Raw genomic sequence first — 17,757 nt, 5'->3', positions numbered from 1 at the left:
GGAGGGAGAACTTTTCCGGAATGGGTCCCTAGAGGCCTCGGGCAACACACAGTAAGGTCTAATCCTATACTAGAACTTAAGAAACTATCTGACAAAATAAATCATTTGTATTATTAATATTATTATCAAATCCCATTATTTCCCCTTTGATATCCTATAGGCCAATCACTTAAACCTATCCCTTTCCTCACCGCCTAATCCCTGCTAGATTTCCAGGTACTAATAGCATTTACGTCTGGACACTTGCCCGCATTCTGTCAGGGACAAGGTTCGGGGAGACTCCCCTCTAACTTAGCCCATTTAAAAGAACTGTATACACAGAAAAAAAATAACTTGATAGATTCAGAGATGCAAAAGAAAAAAAACAGCATATCTTCAGTTAAGTTACAGCTTTCAACATAGAAATTAAAATGTTTTTCTTTTATGTATCATATTATCAGAGCCAATTTTAAGGCACCTGTCACTAACTGTTAACAGCTACAGTTGTATTTTCTTCCCTATACTTAATTCACCTAAACAAATAATAATAAATAAGTAAAATGTAGTTCCTCACGAACATTAATCAGGAATAATAATATGCACTTCAGGCAAATGGACCTTGGCCCAGAGAATGTATTTCAAACAGATATGTTTCATTTATCTAATGCTGATCTAAAGATACGTAATATCTTTCAACGTAAACTTAAAGAAAGATTTTATTAGCCTGCACTGGATCTAAAGACTTGATCTAAAATTATGTAAAGTAGAAAATGTGGAGATCACCTATTATTTAGAAACACTACAGACCAGGAAAAGCATGAATTTTCCATAACAGTTTTCAAGTTGAAAGTTTTGTCTTTTTTTAAAAGAATTTGTTTCTTGATATGTTTATTTTAAACATAATAAATTTGGATGCCTGGGAAACTTAACATGAATTGCAGCTGAAATATAGAGTTCCATTTCCTTTCACTATCTTATTTCCTTCTTCCCATTATTCCAAACAATACTCTAACAGTTGTTCCCTACCTATAATAATTACTATTACGTTTAATAAGAAAATAAGATAAACTATACTAGAATATAAAAACACAAGCATTCATTATGAATTTATTAAAAACAACAAAACAGGAGCCAATGTTGCAAATTTTATCTTCTGTTTAATTCCAAATTTCCTTTTATCATTATGCCCATCATGTAAGCCTCGATAATAAATGAACGAATTCAGTATCTTTAACGGATGTAATGTACAAAAGGTTAAGACATTATGGTTGTCTTTTTATCAACGTTACATCAGATTATTCACATAAAATTACAGAATGTGAGATCAGCATGACAACAGCCTGATACACTGTGGAATCGTATATAAAACCCATTCCTAAAAGTCTGCCAAAAATAATTGCTTTCAAGGTATTTGTAGCAAGTACTTTCATTCAGTTTTATTTTCAAATTTTTTAATAAGAAAATAGAAGTCTAGGTTGGCACCTAATATTTTGTTCCTGACGCTTGTCCCTCTGCTTTCTACTACACAGAATTACACACTTATTCTTTCTTTTCTCTCTTTCACTCTCTCTCTCCTTGCCTGATCCTTCCTTAAACACACACACACACACACACACACACACACACACAATGCAGCTTGATACCGCTTAATAAGTATAGAGGTGTATGTGTTTTGGGGTGTCAAACAGCTGTCACAAACTGTCACCTCCACAAGAGAAACCTTGGCACACAACAAATTAAACTACACTTCTTTTTTAGCTGTCATTATTCATAGCCAATAAGTTGAAATGCTCTCGGCATTTCATGTGCAAATAAAACCATGAGGAAGCGCAGTAGATCAGAATAGTGGGCCAACAGATAAAACAGAGAAAACAACACGCTGTCTCAGTCCTTCTGAAGTGGCTCATCATCACCCCTGCACCAGCATGCACCAAATGAGATCCAGCCTGGGGCAATGTATTAAATATGCATATCAAAGCAAATGAAAAAATAAACCTGGAGATTCAAATTGGACACATTTACATGCTGAAAATGTTCCCCTCATACCACTTTTCAGGTAGTAGTTCTACGGTATTTTCCCTTTTCTTGCTGGTGGGGGGTTGAGGGAGAGCGCGCTGGCAGGAGAGGCAGAAACTAAGAGAATTCACTTTGTAGGCGGATGCCTGCTAATGAATACAATCAATATACCTATGGCACAAAAATATCAAAAAATGGTGAAAACTCTCCAAGGTTTTCTCTCACCTCCCGCATAAAATTCCAGTCGGTAGCAAACCTCGCCATTTCCCACTCGGTGTGCTGGTGGAACAAATCATTGCTTCCTTTCAAAACAAATAGCAGGGGGCTAAAGTAAAAATGTTATAGTTCAGATCTCTAGGAAATAGAAGGCTTTAAATTATGATGCCCAATGAGGTGGCAAGCCCTCGTGGGTTCAAAATAAATCAGTTGTCATCTTTATTTGATTGGGGGCCTGAAAGAGGAGCAACAAATGTTACCGTTGACTCTTTTATCCAAAGATGATGATTGTTAAATTATTAAAGCACTATCCTCTTAGGTACCACTGACTACTTGAGTGTAATTTAAATATTACAATAGTTTCATAAACTGGCACTGTCGATCAGCCAATCCTCTAAACAGCCTAGTTTATCTTATCTCTTCTGTGTAAACATCAGCATGTTCTAGTTCCATACATCGAAAACAGTTGCCAAGAAGCTATTCCAGAGAATCAAGTAGTCGAGACCCCCAGAAATGTCACGAGAGAAACGTTTTGGGCTGCAGATAACTGTGAACCTCTCATTCTACAAATCAGGTAACTATATCTTTCTCATTCCCCCAATACTGCAGAATGCATATGAACTGAGAAAGAGGAAGCTATGAAAATAAGCAAATGACGACAACAACAAATATTTCTAAGGTGGTGTCTCGCCTTATAGACAACAGCCACACGTCATAATGCCACATATCAGCAAGTAAACTTTCCGTAGCTGCTTGCTGCACCCTTTTGATTTTCGTTAATATACTCAAATACAAAAGAGCCCCCCAAAGTTCCCCCATTGTGATGGGAAAAGCCAAGAGTAAAGACAGGCACAGGAACTTTCAATGTCATAGCATTTATTCTGTCTCAGAACTAGACAACCAGGACTGAGGTTTTCTTTTTCTTTCTTTCTTTCTTTCTTTCTTTCTTTCTTTCTTTCTTTCTTTCTTTCTTTCTTTCCTTTTGTTCTTAGGCTGGATTTCCATACAGTACAAAGGCTAATAATTAAAATGTATGCCTGTATATTTTCAAAACTTTTTGGGGGGAGGTAGGGGAAAGGTAAAGAATCTCACAGAAGGTTTACTCTCCAGGCCTCTCAACCCATTCCTCTTAATAACCAAGAATGGGGTGGGGGTGGGGGGGGGGGGTGGACAGTTGTGGTAATGGTACAAACTGCCTTCAAGCCTCAAAGCTGTTTAACTCCACAACATGCTAAATTAGTATTTCAGCCAGCCAGTTATTAGACTATAGCCTATATCACTTAGGTTGTAAGCTCAATTGAATATAATCTATAGACACCCTGTCCCCCACCCCAGGCTTGAGTTCCTATAAATAAACTGCTGTTCACACCCACTCTTTAACCTCGCCACTCTTGCCTTTCCTACCAGCTGCAATCTTTCTTCTCTTTGCTTCTTTTTCAAATTTTCAGTCTCACTACATATGCTTTTTTTTCCTTTTTTTTTTTTTTTTTTTAAAGCATCAGGCTCCCTAGATCGGTTCCAAAATAGGATTAAAAACAGAGAATAGAAAGAAATCTCCCCTCCTAGACTGACATACACAGTCACTCCTTACTATACTCTGTCTTCATTCACCAACTGTTTAAGTGTTAAAATTCAACCACTAACCTATGGTTACTCAATCGCAATTCCCTTCAGCTTTCTGTAATACATTGTTAATAACTGTTTCATCAAAGTTACTGTCTTTTATTATAAAGATGCTTCAGGCACTTGGCAATAAGTCCATATACTGACAATAAGTTTCTATAGAGCAAAAGCTCAGAGAATTGTAATGTGTTCACTCCTTCTTTCCTTTCTAATGCAATGCAAGATTGTCAATAATTCTCAGGATTGTCATCTCTGTGAGGGACTGGGAAGTTGGCCCTCCCTCCCCAATTCTCTCTTGTCCTTCAGTGCTCTCTCCCCCACCCTGTCCATCTAGCCGACTTGCCTCTGGGTCCCTGCCGCACTGATTACACAGAGTTGGGAAAGCAGAAAAGGCAGCAGTCACCATATCAAACAGACAATTTGCTAACACTCAAGTCACCAAATCCAGGAAACTTTACACATTAAGAGCACAAATCACTCTATCAACTCCCTGGTTTCTTTGGTTCTCCACATAAATAAGGAAGGGGGGCAGCAAAGGGCAAAGGAAGATGAAAGGTGTGGCAGAGGTGGTGAGAAAGGGAGAAAAGACCCCCAAAGAGACCAAATCCCTTAACAAGAAAACCAAGTTTGAGCTTAGCTAAATGTTACAACAACTTTTTTAAAAATGCTATGCCCAGTAGTCTCAAAAGAATGCCAAAGGGCTCTCAGACTTACATGGTCAGCGAGATTTGTAGAGGAGCCTGAAAGTTCTTCGTGATCTGACTTGGAGCTGCCGTCCCTTTCATCAATGACAAGGTCGATGGGCATTTTCCCCTTCAAACAGCTAATGTACCGATGGCAGAAGTTATCACACAGTTCGTGGACCTAAAGGGAGGGTCATGGTGGAAGGTTCAGCTCATGTTGTTGTTGTTGTTATTGTTTTGTTTCATTTTTAAAGGGAAAAAAATCAGGATGCAGGGTTACATTTGGAAAGAGCAACAGTGCAACCTCTTCCAAACTAACTCTAATTAATGGGTGTAATACTTGAAGGCGAGGAAACAATAGAGCAATTGTTGCAACAGATATTATTCTCGGGAGACTTCCCTGAGCAACAAGTCACAATAAAGGGAGTAGAAACAAGACTGGAAATAACTGGGTTCAGACTGGGAGTCCGGAGGTGGGGTTGGGAGGGGGGATCCAATCTGATGATAACATCAAAATGTTAGAACGCTGGAACTGGGAACAGCATTGGCATTTGCGATTCAACAAGCTAAGAGTTTCATATGTTTCCAGGGGAAAGTGACTGAGCTGGAGAGCAATGTGAAGACAGCCCAGCGAGGATGATTTCCCCCTGCGTGTACCTAATGCGCGCTCTGGTCTGAGGGTGAGCTAAGCTAATAGAGACGCAAGCAGGCTGAATGTCCAGTAACACAAATGGTTTGCTGCATTTCAAAATAATCCTGAATGCCTAGGGAAAAAGACAGGGCGCGGGGGGGGGGGGGGGGGGGGGTGGCGCACAGCAGAGCTGTCCTAATTCACCCATCCTCTGAGCCCTTGGGTTGAGGAGCAGTTTGAAGGAAGGACATAGTAACAAGTTGCTCAAAACCTCCAGGTGCTCAGTGCCTCAGCCTGGAGATTGGCAGAAGACATCCCGACTCAACGGAGAGAGGGAAGTGGCTAAATCAAAGTAGGGAGTGTCATTCCCTGCTTACCTTTTCTAACTCCAAGAGATGAAACCTTAGTACTTGTATTGCTTGGATCATCTGAAAGAAAAGTTTGGAGTGTGGAGTTAGGGCTCTGTGACTCAAAGCCCTGAGTGGGGGGTGGTGGGGGAATTGAGCTGGGGAGAAGAAACAGGCAAGTGGCCAGGCAAAACCCACACATCAAGAAATCATCAGAAAAACCAAGTGATTACTGATCATCTCTGCCTCATTGGCCACGGGTAGGAATCTGACTCAACCTGAGCCGAGGCGTCTAATATCTTTGCCCCCTGTGTTCACTGAGCTATTTGGAAGGACTGCTTTCCTAGGGCCAGGCCTTCCTTCTCCGCCTGAGTCTTTAACCGTCCCCTCTTTCGACCTCAGGCCAAATTAAAAAAAAAAAAAAAAAAGCTTCGGAGAGAGAAAGCTTTTTACAGCACACCCAGCAAAACCCGTCCTTACTAAAGAAGGAAATACTCAAGATGAATGGTGAGGCAGGGCCTTTGAGAGCGGATTTAAGTACTTTTAATATTGAAATTGTGCAAATTAGCAAAAGAATCGCACCTAAAAGTGGCCTGCGCGGGCCTGCCCCAGGACCCCCCCCCCCCCCCCCACACACACACACCTCCCAACTCCCCGCCCGCCCTCCGCTGGGCCAGCGGTTACTTCCTTCGGGTTAGCTGCTGGGGGCTCGGCTGCCTACCCCGGCAAAGAGAGGAAATAACTCACTTCTCGAAGCCTCACTCCCGGGCCGAGACCCGGGACTCATCCACTGCTCACACTCGGGGCGCTGTGTCCCCGCCTGCTGCTCGCTGGCCTCTGCTCTCCCCTACAACCACCCCTCACCCCTTACCTCCCCTCTTCCTTTCAGGGGCTCAAAACTGGTCCCTTCCCCCTCACCACCCCCCTCCCCCCGTCGCTTTGGAGCCTCAAAACAGGGTTCTGCTCCAACTCCCCGGAGCTCCAGGGGAAAGTGGGTGCTTCCAGGCAAGGAAAGGGGCCCAGGCTGGGGAAAGGGAAGAAACCGTGAGCCTTACCAAATTGTCCAGCTCTGGGTTTGAGGAAAAAAGTGGCTTTTCCGCACGAACCTGGAAGAAGCAGGAAAAGTCAACATGAATTACCAGCCCAACTTGAAAGAAGGAAATCCCTGTCACGGACTAAATTGCATGAGTGGGGAAGGTGGACAGTCAGCGGCCGCGAAGAGGAGAGAGGCTTTGGTAAAACACAGGACACAAACTAGTGCCTTAAAATAGTGCGGTTGCTTGAAAAAGTACTGGGCCTCCTGCTCCTAGCCCCATTAAGGGGTACCCGGAAATGCTGAGCTGCAGATGGAAATTCAGGGCCCTGCTCCAGGCCCGAGTACCCTCTTATTCAGCCCTCTAAGGGACAGTGGCTCTCAGCCTTCCTCACCTTACTGCCCGCACTGACCACCCCACCAGGCGCCCAGCTTCCTCCCCTCCCAGGCACTCTCGGGTTCCTCACCACCCCTATCCCCAATTCTTGTTCTAGTAGCTGCAGGCGGGGAAAAGGCCAAGCCCCAGATTAGGAGCAGGTCAACTTTAATTCGAGGGTCGAGCCCCTGTATTCCTGGCTGGGGGGAAAAACAAACACCCATATTTATCTCCGCTTCCAGTTCGCCTCCAGGCTCAGGGATGGGGAGGAGGCATAGCGCTCGGACTGGGCCAGAGGAACAGATCGGGTGTCCCTGCCTTTTCCTCCTCTTTCATGTAAAGCTCTGAGGAAAGGGGAGGGGGTGGTGAGGGTCTGCAGGAGGGTGAGTGGGTCAAGAAGGCTGGACCTGCTTGGCGAAGACCGCGATGTCCTCGTTGAAGGAGTCGGAGGAGCAGACGTCTCCGCCGGCCACTCCGGGTTCCCGGGGAGTGCAGGTCGCCAGCTCGCACTTCTCAAAGACCAGAGCTAACAGAGGAAACAACGGGTGCCTAACGGGCAGCGCCACGCAGAGACACACACACGGAGACGGGGTGCAGAGGGGAAGGAGCGAGAACTGTAATCAACAAGTTTGGAGGGTTCGGATTCCTTCTTTCATAAAACAAGCACGCATCACACTTTACAAGCCTTCCTCAGTCAGCCGAGCCTGGGCCAGAAACAGAAAGGAAAAACGGCCTGGCCCTTTCCCTCAGCTCAGGAGTCCCTCAGGTCTGGTGGGAGAAGCCCCTGGCCACTGCAGCCCACCGAGTAAGAAGAGCCTCAGTGGGAAATAATGAAACATCCGAGCAGCTCAGGCAGTCTGGAGCCCGGAGCTGATCCAGACCCAATCCCCATACTACAGAGGCCGCAGAACCAACCCCATACCCAGCCCTGACCTCTCAAGAATGGAACACTACGAGTTTTTTTTTTTTTTAATTGCTTTAGCTCTGCACATTAATGGTCATTTCGAAGGAGGCCGAAGGCTTCACCCACATAGACGCCCGAAGTGGCATTTCCTAAATCTAAATCGGAGAGGGTCCTCTTCTAACCTCTCTACCCCCTTGCCTTATAAACTTGTTCGCTCTACTTCTAGTAAAGCCCGGGCGTGGGGGCCAAAATAATAGGAATGTTAAACGCCGAGGAGCTTCCTTCCAAAGACCACATTTCTCCAGCAGGCAAAAACAAATAAATCGAGTGTTAAAACTTGGAAGCGTGCGTGCGCGTCTGCCCTTTGTGTTCCTCCGGGCGGTTTAGCTCCACTTCGGGATGCTTGCGGCCTCTGGCTTCAGGCTCCGTGGCCGTTGACCAGCCGTCCCCTCCCCTCGGCAAACCGCCGCCTTCCCCACCTACTCTCAACTGGGAGAGCCCGAGAGGTACACTTTTGGACCGGGCACCGCCATCCCTGTCCGAATTCTCTCAGGATATAAAAACGCGGAATTTCCAGCCATCTCCCTCACTCCTCCTAAGAGCAGCTCTGTGCAAGCAGCAGTCCCTTCCACCCCGCTGCACTTCAAGGTCTACCCCCTTTATTTACAGAGAATTAAGAAGTGGGTGATTAGGACTTCCTGGCCGACAGAAGCAGCCCTGATCCCAGCTCAAGCTGCATTTAGTGACTCCCAGACTCTCGGTAGGAAACAGAAGAGGGGGGAAAAAAAACAACAAAGTTGCTCCTCATCGGCAGGAAACTTTCTCCTTCGTCAAGGCCTCAGTTAGGGGGCCTGGAAGGACCAGCTCTGCGTCCTTTGGCCAGGAATCCCGTCCTTGGGGAGAAGGCCCTGGCAAGATTCTCAGGACTCAGTCACTCTGGGTTGTGGGGTCCGGAGTGACTGGGCTATGGGGGTGGAAGAGGCTTTATCTTTCGGGGATTTACACTTCAGGCGAAGAAGAGCAGGCCCCCTTCTCTGTCCTTTCTGAAGGCAAGCGGTACCCCCCCCCCGCTCCCACAGCCCCCCCCCCGCAGAAACAACTCCCCACTTAGCCGACCATCCCCTCAACCCCCACAGAGACGAACACACACTCGCACTCACAAACAGTATGCTGGGTCGGGAGGGGGGGGGCGGTTGGTTTACCCATAGATCGCGTCCTTGTCCCGCTTCAAGGCGTCGTTGACAGCGGATCCCATGCTGGCCGGCATGACATTGGGGTGCGGGGCGTGCGCGCCGTAGTGCTGCGTGGCGTGGAGCGGCGGCCCGTGGTTCAGGTGGTGAACTGGAGGGATCGGCCGCGGCGCGTGAGGGTCTCCGTACATGGAAGCAGGCACCCCTACTCCGTCCATCCCGCCGTAATGGGGCAGCTCATCGTACTGTCGGAACCCGGCAAAGGGGAGGGGGGCGCAGGAGGTGAGGGAGAGCCAAGGGGGAATAGAAAAAGAAGATGGGAGAAGAGAGCCGGGAGAGGAGTGGGGAAGGAATAGAGGAAGGGTGGAGGGAGAAAGACGAAGGGCAGCGGGGGCAGGCAGGAGAGAAAGAAAGAGAGAGAGAGAGAGAGAGAGAGAGAGAGAGAGAGAGAGAGAAATAAAAACAAAGTCAGAAAGGAGAAAAGTACCGAGCACGAGTTGAACGCACAGAAACCAAACCAGCCGAAACAACGAGTTGAAAGTTGCGGGGGAAATGTTTTTAAATTTTAAAATGAAAAAGTATGAACCAAGAGCAGCGTTTAGAGCAGGGAGAGGGGGCAGTGAGGCCAGGGACCGAGGGGGCGCCGGGAGGTCCCGCTCGGGCCAGAGGCAGCAGAACCATAGCGAGCCAACCGAGGGAGAAGTGGAGTTAGTGTGAGAAGGAAGCCCCGGATCCCACCCCTAACCCCCCTTCGCCTCCTCCCGAGGATCCAATAAATCAAAAGGCGAAATGAAACAAAATAAAGAGAAGAAAAACGCTAATAATCAGGAGGAGAACGCCGAGGACGAGGGAAGACTGGGGCCAGTGCCTCCCCGGGGGCAGGGAGCGGAGGGGAGGGGGGGGGAATAACGTGAAAGTTACCAGAAACATTATTTAGCAGCGGATTCCCTGCGTCCTTGTCAATTTCAGAGACAAAACAAGCAGCCCAGGCTAGTCTAGGCGGCGGCGCAGCGGCTGCGGCAGCGCGGCCCCAGCGGCGGCCCCGGCGGCGGCGGCGGCTCCTACGCAGCCCGTGCCCGCCCCGAGCCGCGGGAGCAGCGGCGGCAGCGGCGCAGCAGCGGCAGCGGCGGCAGCAGGAGAACCGGGGGAATCGCGCTGCTGGGGTAAAAGCTGGAGCGAGGCGAAAGCGTGTAACAATTGCACACGCACACACACCACTCACACGCACTCGCCGCCCGCCCGCTCGCACAGCGCTGGAACACGCGCGCCCAGACACGCACACACGCACGCACACACACTCGCACACACGCAGAGGCACGGGGGGGAAAAGCCGATGAATAATTTTGCTGCTATTTTTTTAAATACTGGCCGCCATCATCAAGCAGCGAGCAGCAGCAGCAGCGTTGAAGGGAGAGGAGGCATCGGGACAGGCCCCTCTTAAGAGAGGATTTATATCTAGGTAAGTGTTGGAGATTTAAACCTACCCTTTGCGCCATCAGTCTGCGCTCCAATAAACTCCTGGATGTGTCGTATATTTAATATCCCAGTCCGGATAAGAAAGTGATCTAGGCTGAAGATTCCTTTTTTTTTTTTTTTTTCCAAACCAAAAAGACTTCTCCCAATTCTCCAATATGTTATTTTTAGGGGGGGAAAAAAAAGCCCAGGCAAGACAACGAAGAGTTTTTTTTTTTTTTCTGTGATATTTCTTCTTTTTCTCTTTTTTCCTCTTCTTCCTCCTCCTCCTGATCTTCCTCCTCCTCCTCCTCCTCCACCTCCTCCTCCTCCCCCCTCCCCTCCTCCTCCTCTTCGGTCCTCCTTTCCCCCTCTTTCTCTTCTCTTCCCCTCAGTTGAAAAAAAAAAAAAAAAGAAAGAAAAGAAAAAGAAGAAAAAGAAGAAAAAAAAATTGTCAAGCCCCCGAACTGAAGGTTACGAGCGGCCCGTCAGCAGCCCACATGTAACCGAACTGTCGTGTTTCATGGCTTTTTGCCACTCCAGCTGTCAATCAAAGCCCGGAATGTCAAGGTAGTGAATGAATGATGGTTGATGATGATGAAGAGGAGGAATCTTTCAGACCCGTTTTTTTTCTTCCAGTAAAACTCCGCGAGGGGTTTCTGCTTCTTGAATTTTTTCCTCCCCCCTCCCCCCCTCTTTTAGCTTGGCCCCCGCGGTATCTATGATATGATCCTCTCTCTTTAAAGTATCGTTCAAAGAAAGCAGAGGGGAAAAATCAAGAAAAAAATTGAATAGTTTGCAAAAATTGGACTTCCTCCCCCCCTTTCCTGGTAGGTATTTTGTCTCTCCCTCTCTCTCTTTCTCGCTCGCTCGCTCTCACTCGCGCTCGCTCTCTCGCGCTCGCTCTCTCGCGCTCTCTTTCTCTCTCTGGGAGATGAGTGAGTGTCAGTAGGTGTTGGCAGGTTGGCTGCTGCCTGGCTTATAGAAGAGCCTCAGTTTGGCGGCGCGGGTCGGCGGCGGGAGAACGAAATGACGGAACCCGGAAGTCGTGGTGGCCATAGCCCGTCGTACGGCGGAGACACATCCCGGGAGTGGGGAGCGGGAGCGAGGAGGAGCGCGCCGCGCCGAGCCTCTGATATGCAGCGAGTGCGATCGGACGGCCCCGGCTGGGGGGGCGGGGGAGGCGGGGGGTGGGGGGGAGGGGAGGCAGGAGCCTCGCGGACCCGAGCAAATCAGCGAGCCTGGTTCTCCGCGGGGACGGCCGGGGGGGGCGGCGGGGGGGGGAACCGAGCCGGAGGAAGAGGACTGTGTGTGTGTGTGTGTGAGAGAGAGAGAGAGAGAGAGAGAGAGAGAGAGAGAGAGAGAGCGCGCGCGCGCATGCGGGCGGGCGCGCGCGAGCGAGGAAAGAGGGAGAGAATGAAGAGGACAGGGAGAGCGCAGAGAGGAAAACTGCAGAAAACCACAGGGAAAGTACGGTACAGCCTCAGATCTTCTAAATTTTTTTTTTTTCAAACTTACTTCTAGTTCATTTTCCCATCACACCAGGCGCAAGCCTAACGGGGTCGTGTTGGGGACGATTGGAATGGCGATCTTGCTTTTGTTCCTTTTAATTCCGCGGGCCCCTATGCCTCTGCCAGCCGATTACTGCGCCCGAGGGCTTTCTGCTAAGATCCAGGGGCAGCTGGCTGTGCAAATCGTACCACTGCCGGCCTAGAGGTTTTTTTGTTTGTTTGTTTTTGTTTTTGTTATTTTTAAGTGGTACTTTCTTCCCTGTGCACATCCAGCGCCCTTGTCAACATTTATTTTTTTCAGGACAAGAAGAGATCAGCTTAACTCAGCACTGTCTCCAAGCGGTGCGGACAAGGGCCACCCTGGAGAGTCTCTGGGGGCCGCGATGGAATTGGGAGGGAGGAAGTGGGGAGGAGTCGTTTGGGTGTTTGATGTTGTCTGATGTCGCCAGGAGGGAGAGTGTGTGTGTGTGTGTGTGTGTGCGCGCGTGCGTGCGCGCGCGCCACTAGTGTGCGCTTCCGAAGTGGATCTCACTTAGAGCTGGGAAGCACCGGATAGAGAGGGAGGGAGAAAGATGCCATTCAAGGAGAATTGGCCGGTACTCCCTCCCAGCTTTGTTGTGGTCGCCCAGGGCGCAGAGGCCGGAGAGCGGTAACGCCAGCTAAAGGTTGTGTTAATTATACCGTACAATTTCGCGGGATCGGGAAGACCGGCCGACTACGAGAGAACTTTTCCAAAAAGGAAAAGGACGAGAGTTGGGGGCAGGGGGAGGAAGGTAACTATCCTACACTGTTTTGTGTAAAAAGTTAGTTCTGGCGGGTGTCTCACCCAATCCCCGGCAGGAGCTGCACCCAGCCTCACCTCGACGCCGCCGGTTTCACGGTGGCGGTGCGTCAATCACTCCGAGCCTCGAGCTGGGGGCGGAGTTATGGTCACCCTGCGCGCTCTGCGCAGCTGCCCCCTCCGCCCCCCTCTGCTCCCGCCAGCCGTGCAGTCCGGCCCTGGTTGCTTCGAGCGCACCCTCTACCCAGCAACTCGCTCTTGTCCGATTCATGGTTCCTGGCTCAGGGAATCGAAAACAGACTGTTCCTCAACAGCCGACTCCCTCTCCAACTTTGAATTCATTCTGGATAGTAGAAAGTAGCATATTTTCCGCGCGCAATTTTGACCCGACTTCCCGGGGGATGGGAAGCACAGAGAAAAATAAAGCTGTGTGTGTGTGTGTGTGTGTGTGTGTGTGTGTGAGAGAGAGAGAGAGAGAGAGAGAGGCGCGCGGATGGGGTTGGAGGGGGGGGCTTTACATCTTCTCTGCTTCACTGTAAGCTTTCGGGCAACACTCAACTGAGCTTAGATCGCAGCCTGCAGAGACTCCAAGCTAAGTCGGAGAAATTTGGCCCCGTTTTAATAGGGCTGGGGAATGAGCTCCGGAGGTCAATAAAGCCCTCCAAAAATGATGAATGATTGAGCACCTGTGATGATGATAGTGATTACCAGAGCAATTAAACAGTTTGATTAAATGAGCCATCATAACAATGATGTCTGCGGGAAATCGGCCCTCACATATAAAAATAGTGCGGTGGGGCTGTCAGAGGCGAGGGTAGCGCGACGCCAGGGAGCTGGGCTGTGGACCTCGGGTTATTTGCCGCGGTGACCACAGCAGGAGCCGGCCCGGCGCTCGGAGCTTCGGAGAAGAGAGTCTAGACCAGATTATCAGCCACTTTTACGCCGGGCTTCAAGCCTGTATGATCCAACGGGTATGAAATCTGCAGGTTGTGGGGAGGGTCCGTCCCCCTCCACCTTTTCATTTTTTTTTTCCCTAGAAGAACTCCAAGATTAAAAGCATCCTCCTTATTTGTTGCTGAGTTGCTCGTCGACATATAAGAAAAGGTGAGTAGAAAAGGAAAGAAGACAAAAAGAAAAAAAAAAGTTGTCTTGCAGAATTTTGTTTCAAGCGGCAGTTATGAGAATTCAGTTTAGCCGGGGCGGGAAGGCTGAGAGAAAAATAACAATCTGGTCTCCGCCTGCGGAGGGTTTTCTACTAGAGATGTTGAAATTGCTGTTTCCGAGTTCCCCGTGCAGCGCCGCTGAGAAGTTCATAGTGATTTTTAGTTATTCTTCCAGTTGTTCGTATTTTCAATATTGTGTACGTATTGTCGCCAATAGGGTTATTGTTGTTTTAAACAGCCTGTGTAGTAAGCGTCACTTCTCTTTTTAAAAAGAAACTCAATTTCCTTGATAAACGCTCCTTTTATAAAGATCAACTTGGAAACAAATCTCTACGTTGCCGAGTTTAAACACTGAAGGTTTCTAGCTTATGCTGCCCTTACCACCACTTTTTTTTTTCATAATGATACTGTGAAGTGAGTTAGCATCCCCCACAGCCTTTATTTTGAAAAACTTCACGAGTATTAAGAAATATATAAGTTTCATACTTGGCAATGCATTCGGGTAAAAAACAATTCAGAGCGATTGCTGATTTCTGTATTTTCAAACAGTTGGTAGGCTAATAATGGGTTGATTATTCCGTGATAATCTTGGGTTTTACAAAAGAAAGAAGGCTGGAACTCGATTTTTCTTGTGTTTTAATCCTTTGGGCAAGGCAGAAGTCATTTTAACCCGAACTCCTTTCTTCCTTACTTTCTAATATTCTGTAACTTCTTTTGCATTGTATTGCATACATTAAAGCAAACTACAGGGATAATCTGGTTGATGTAGGAGGGAGATAGAAATAGGACATTTTAAGATAGAGTCAGAGGGAAAAAACAAAAACAAAAAACCACAATCATCTTTAACTCCGAAGACTTCAGTTTAGGAGTGCGAGTGTTAAAAATGAAGCCCGAATGGAGGAAAGTCTGCATGATTTTAAAATTCACTGGTTGCCTAAGGAGAGAATCCCGAATTTCATGCGACTAAAGAGATTTCACTTACCTAGTTGCATTCATTTATGAAACTGTACGTGTAAAATAGCATCGCAGGGCAATAGATTACACACAAGATCAAGTTGGAGGTGATTCAGGGTGTCCGTTCTTGGTCATTCTGATGAATTCAGACTATTACTTTTAATCACCAACTTGCTGATGTTTTATTAACAGAGCTAAAAAGCATTTAAGAACTTCCTGATATCCCCCTACCTCCTTCAGTGTTGCCGGTCCGATAGAAGCGATTCCAAAGCAGTGGGGTACACACACTTTCTGATTTCTAGCCTGATAATTATGCTGCCGATGCTCCAGTCTCACTCAGCCTCTGCACCCCCACCCAGGCGGAGAGGCTCATCTGTTCTTCCACATTTGGGGTGAAGGGAAAGTAGGTGGGGCAGGCCCTGGAGACAGGCGCGAGATGGGGGTCGCAGGAGGCGGCGCACACCTCCGTCAACAGTCAGCTCCCTTTGCCCAGGCTGGAAATGGTTTTAACAGGCGGTAAAATTTCATCTTGCGGTGTCAAATTGGGGTCATTTTGGGGTTAGAGTTCTCAGTGTCCGAGAGGAGCTGTCCAGCTGCGTGGGGACTCATTAACTGCAAAAGATCTGTTTCAGTAAAAACAATTCAAAGACAATCAGAAGGCTAAAGACCCTCTACAAATCGCATTTTACAAGTGCCCCAGAACAAATATGGATGCTGAAACCTATTTCTTCAGAATCCCAAATCTGCTACTTAGCTCAGGAATGGGGGTGGGGCACTGCATAAAAAAGAGGTGAAAGGGAGGGGACCTGATCTGGTGGGGGGGGGGGGAGTGAATGGGAGGGGGGATGGGCCTCTCAAATTTAAGAGTCTAGTCTGTTTTTAATCACTTCTTTCTTATTGAAGCATCCCTAAGACTTCTGAGAACTCCTTCTTTTCTATTTTTCCTCTTCTTTTTTGACTCAACATGGAATGCTATTATAGGTAACATTTAAGATTTAAAAAGAATAATTGAATCCCAATACAGTTACTCAATTTAAAGGGCACTAGCTTTATGGAGAGTACTTAATTTGAAATGAGCATTTATGAACCTAGACTCTATTTTAGGTGAATTGGCCCACCTTCCTTAAGAAGTCTGTGCTCCTGTTTGATCTTTTTTTTTTTTTTTCCAGAAAGTTATAGGTCCTCAGCACAGATAACTTCAAATTCCTCAGAACTGTGAAGTCCAAAGTGTTAATCTGTGTATTAAAATCACTGGGTTTAAATCCTTTTTGTCTTCCTACAATAGTTAGAATAATTGACGGCTTGCTAGAGGAGCAAATAAATCCAACCTTAATCTTATTTGTAACTTTAATGTTTTGAATTGGGAGTATTTTGGGTTAAGCAGGTGTGTGTGTGTGTGTGTGTGTGTGTGTGTGTGTGTGTGTGTGTAGGTTCTGTTTTTCTGTTTGCTGGTATGGAAAAAAGATATCATTACTTTGATTTTAAAAATGTTTCAGTTAGAAGGAAAGTGCAATTTTAAATGAGAAGCTAGATGTGTGCGATGCTAGAGTTTTTAGAATAAAACAAAATCGATACTTTGAACTATTATTTGAAAGAAGTTTTCTTTCCTTCATTACTGACCTGAGCAAGTAAAGAGGATCATAGTATTTCATTCTTTGTCACTCTCTCTTTGGACTTCACCTCTGTCACTAGGTCTTCTCTCTCCATCTGTTTCACTGTTCTTTGAGGTCTGAACGCGACAGTGAATTTTTGTAGTCTAATTCTTTCTCCAAGCTTACCAAAGTCTTTATAAATTGTTATTCAGGATGTTTGATTGCAGCCCTGCAGAGGCAGCCTTGAGCCCAGCATCACTGGGACAAAGGCAGAGGGACTCTCTTCTGCTCCAGACCTGCTGGCTGACAGTTGGAATTTTTGATATATATTTTATTTGGCGGTTCCAATAATGTGTTTGCTTCTCCCTCCCCCATTCCCTTGCAGCCATCTATTACGTTAAAAATATCTCTTCTCTATAAACCTCAGCTCATCCTTGTGAACTGTTCTTGACCTTCCCAGCCATGTGCCAGCATCTCTGGAAGTTGGACTAGGAAGAATTACACTTCCTTCCTTACCTGTTAACTTTGCTCACTCTCTTCCTAGTTGGGATCAAGAGATAGAAGGGGACCTTTTTTGTTTGTTTTTTTGGCTTTTCCTCACTTCGGCTTTCTACCATGTATTCCCCCACCCCCATTAATAACAAGAAAGTACTCCATAATTTATTGTCTTAACGAAGATATGGTAGAATCATTGTGCTTTCTTTCCTTTTACTCTATCTTATGTCTTATTTCTCCCAATTTTAGCTGCTTCACCATCTCGCAGAAGTAAAGTATTTCAATAAATAGCCCTCTAGCGCTATCTGGCGGGGCTCCAAACACGACGTGCGCTCGCTCGCTCTCGCAGTCTCTGGCTCCTTCCCGCGCTCTCTTCCTTCCTCCCTTCTTCTTTCTCTTTTCTCTAGTTTCTTTGGCTTACTATCTTGATCCTATTCCTCTTCTTTCCTCCTGCTGCCCTTCTTCTAGCTCCAACCCCTACTCCCAGCGCAGATGGCTCGGAAAGATCCGGTCAGAGGCTGATACCCTCAGAACCAGGTGATGCTCCGGCAAAGGAGCTCTTATAGGGCTCCCACCTTCACCCAGTGTGGGTCACCCGCCACCTTTGTCTTTGATTAGCATGCGGGTGTTGCTGAAAATGTTGCTTGTGTCCCAGCGTCTCAGCTGGTAGTGGTTTGGAGGGGATTAAAACTGCATTTGTGAAGTTTGGAGGAAAGAAATCAGACACTGGAATCCTGACTAGTGGAGACCAGCTAAGTTTTAGGTCGGGAGGCCTAGGCTCAGTGTGAGTTTAAAGAAAGGGTCCCAGAAC

The 17,757-nt window shown here is 47.3% G+C and overlaps 1 protein-coding gene across 7 annotated transcripts in view; it reads right to left on the bottom strand.

The window, feature by feature from the left end:
- MEIS2 (Meis homeobox 2) overlaps window positions 1-10,700 on the bottom strand; it is a 208,369-nt gene extending 197,669 nt beyond the window's left edge. For 4 of the 7 annotated variants that reach the window (XM_042989190.1, XM_042989192.1, XM_042989193.1 and 1 more), the window contains exons 1-6: window positions 10,483-10,700; window positions 9,011-9,243; window positions 7,312-7,453; window positions 6,551-6,601; window positions 5,526-5,576; window positions 4,549-4,698 (exon numbers count right to left, since the gene is read on the bottom strand). In XM_042989190.1, coding sequence (XP_042845124.1) covers window positions 4,549-4,698; window positions 5,526-5,576; window positions 6,551-6,601; window positions 7,312-7,453; window positions 9,011-9,243; window positions 10,483-10,494 — 639 coding nt within the window. In that variant the 5' untranslated portion in view covers window positions 10,495-10,700. Of the gene's footprint in view, window positions 1-4,548; window positions 4,699-5,525; window positions 5,577-6,550; window positions 6,602-7,311; window positions 7,454-9,010; window positions 9,244-9,919; window positions 9,999-10,482 lie in introns of those variants that run through there. The other 3 variants (XM_042989191.1, XM_042989194.1, XM_042989196.1) reach the window with 1 other exon arrangement.
- Window positions 10,701-17,757: the final 7,057 nt, after the last annotated feature.

The sequence above is a fragment of the Panthera tigris genome, chromosome B3, assembly GCF_018350195.1.
Source record: "Panthera tigris isolate Pti1 chromosome B3, P.tigris_Pti1_mat1.1, whole genome shotgun sequence".
NCBI classification, from domain to species: domain Eukaryota; kingdom Metazoa; phylum Chordata; class Mammalia; order Carnivora; family Felidae; genus Panthera; species Panthera tigris.
Note: the sequence above shows the minus strand (reverse complement) of the source record. Positions and strands in the feature narration are given on the sequence as shown.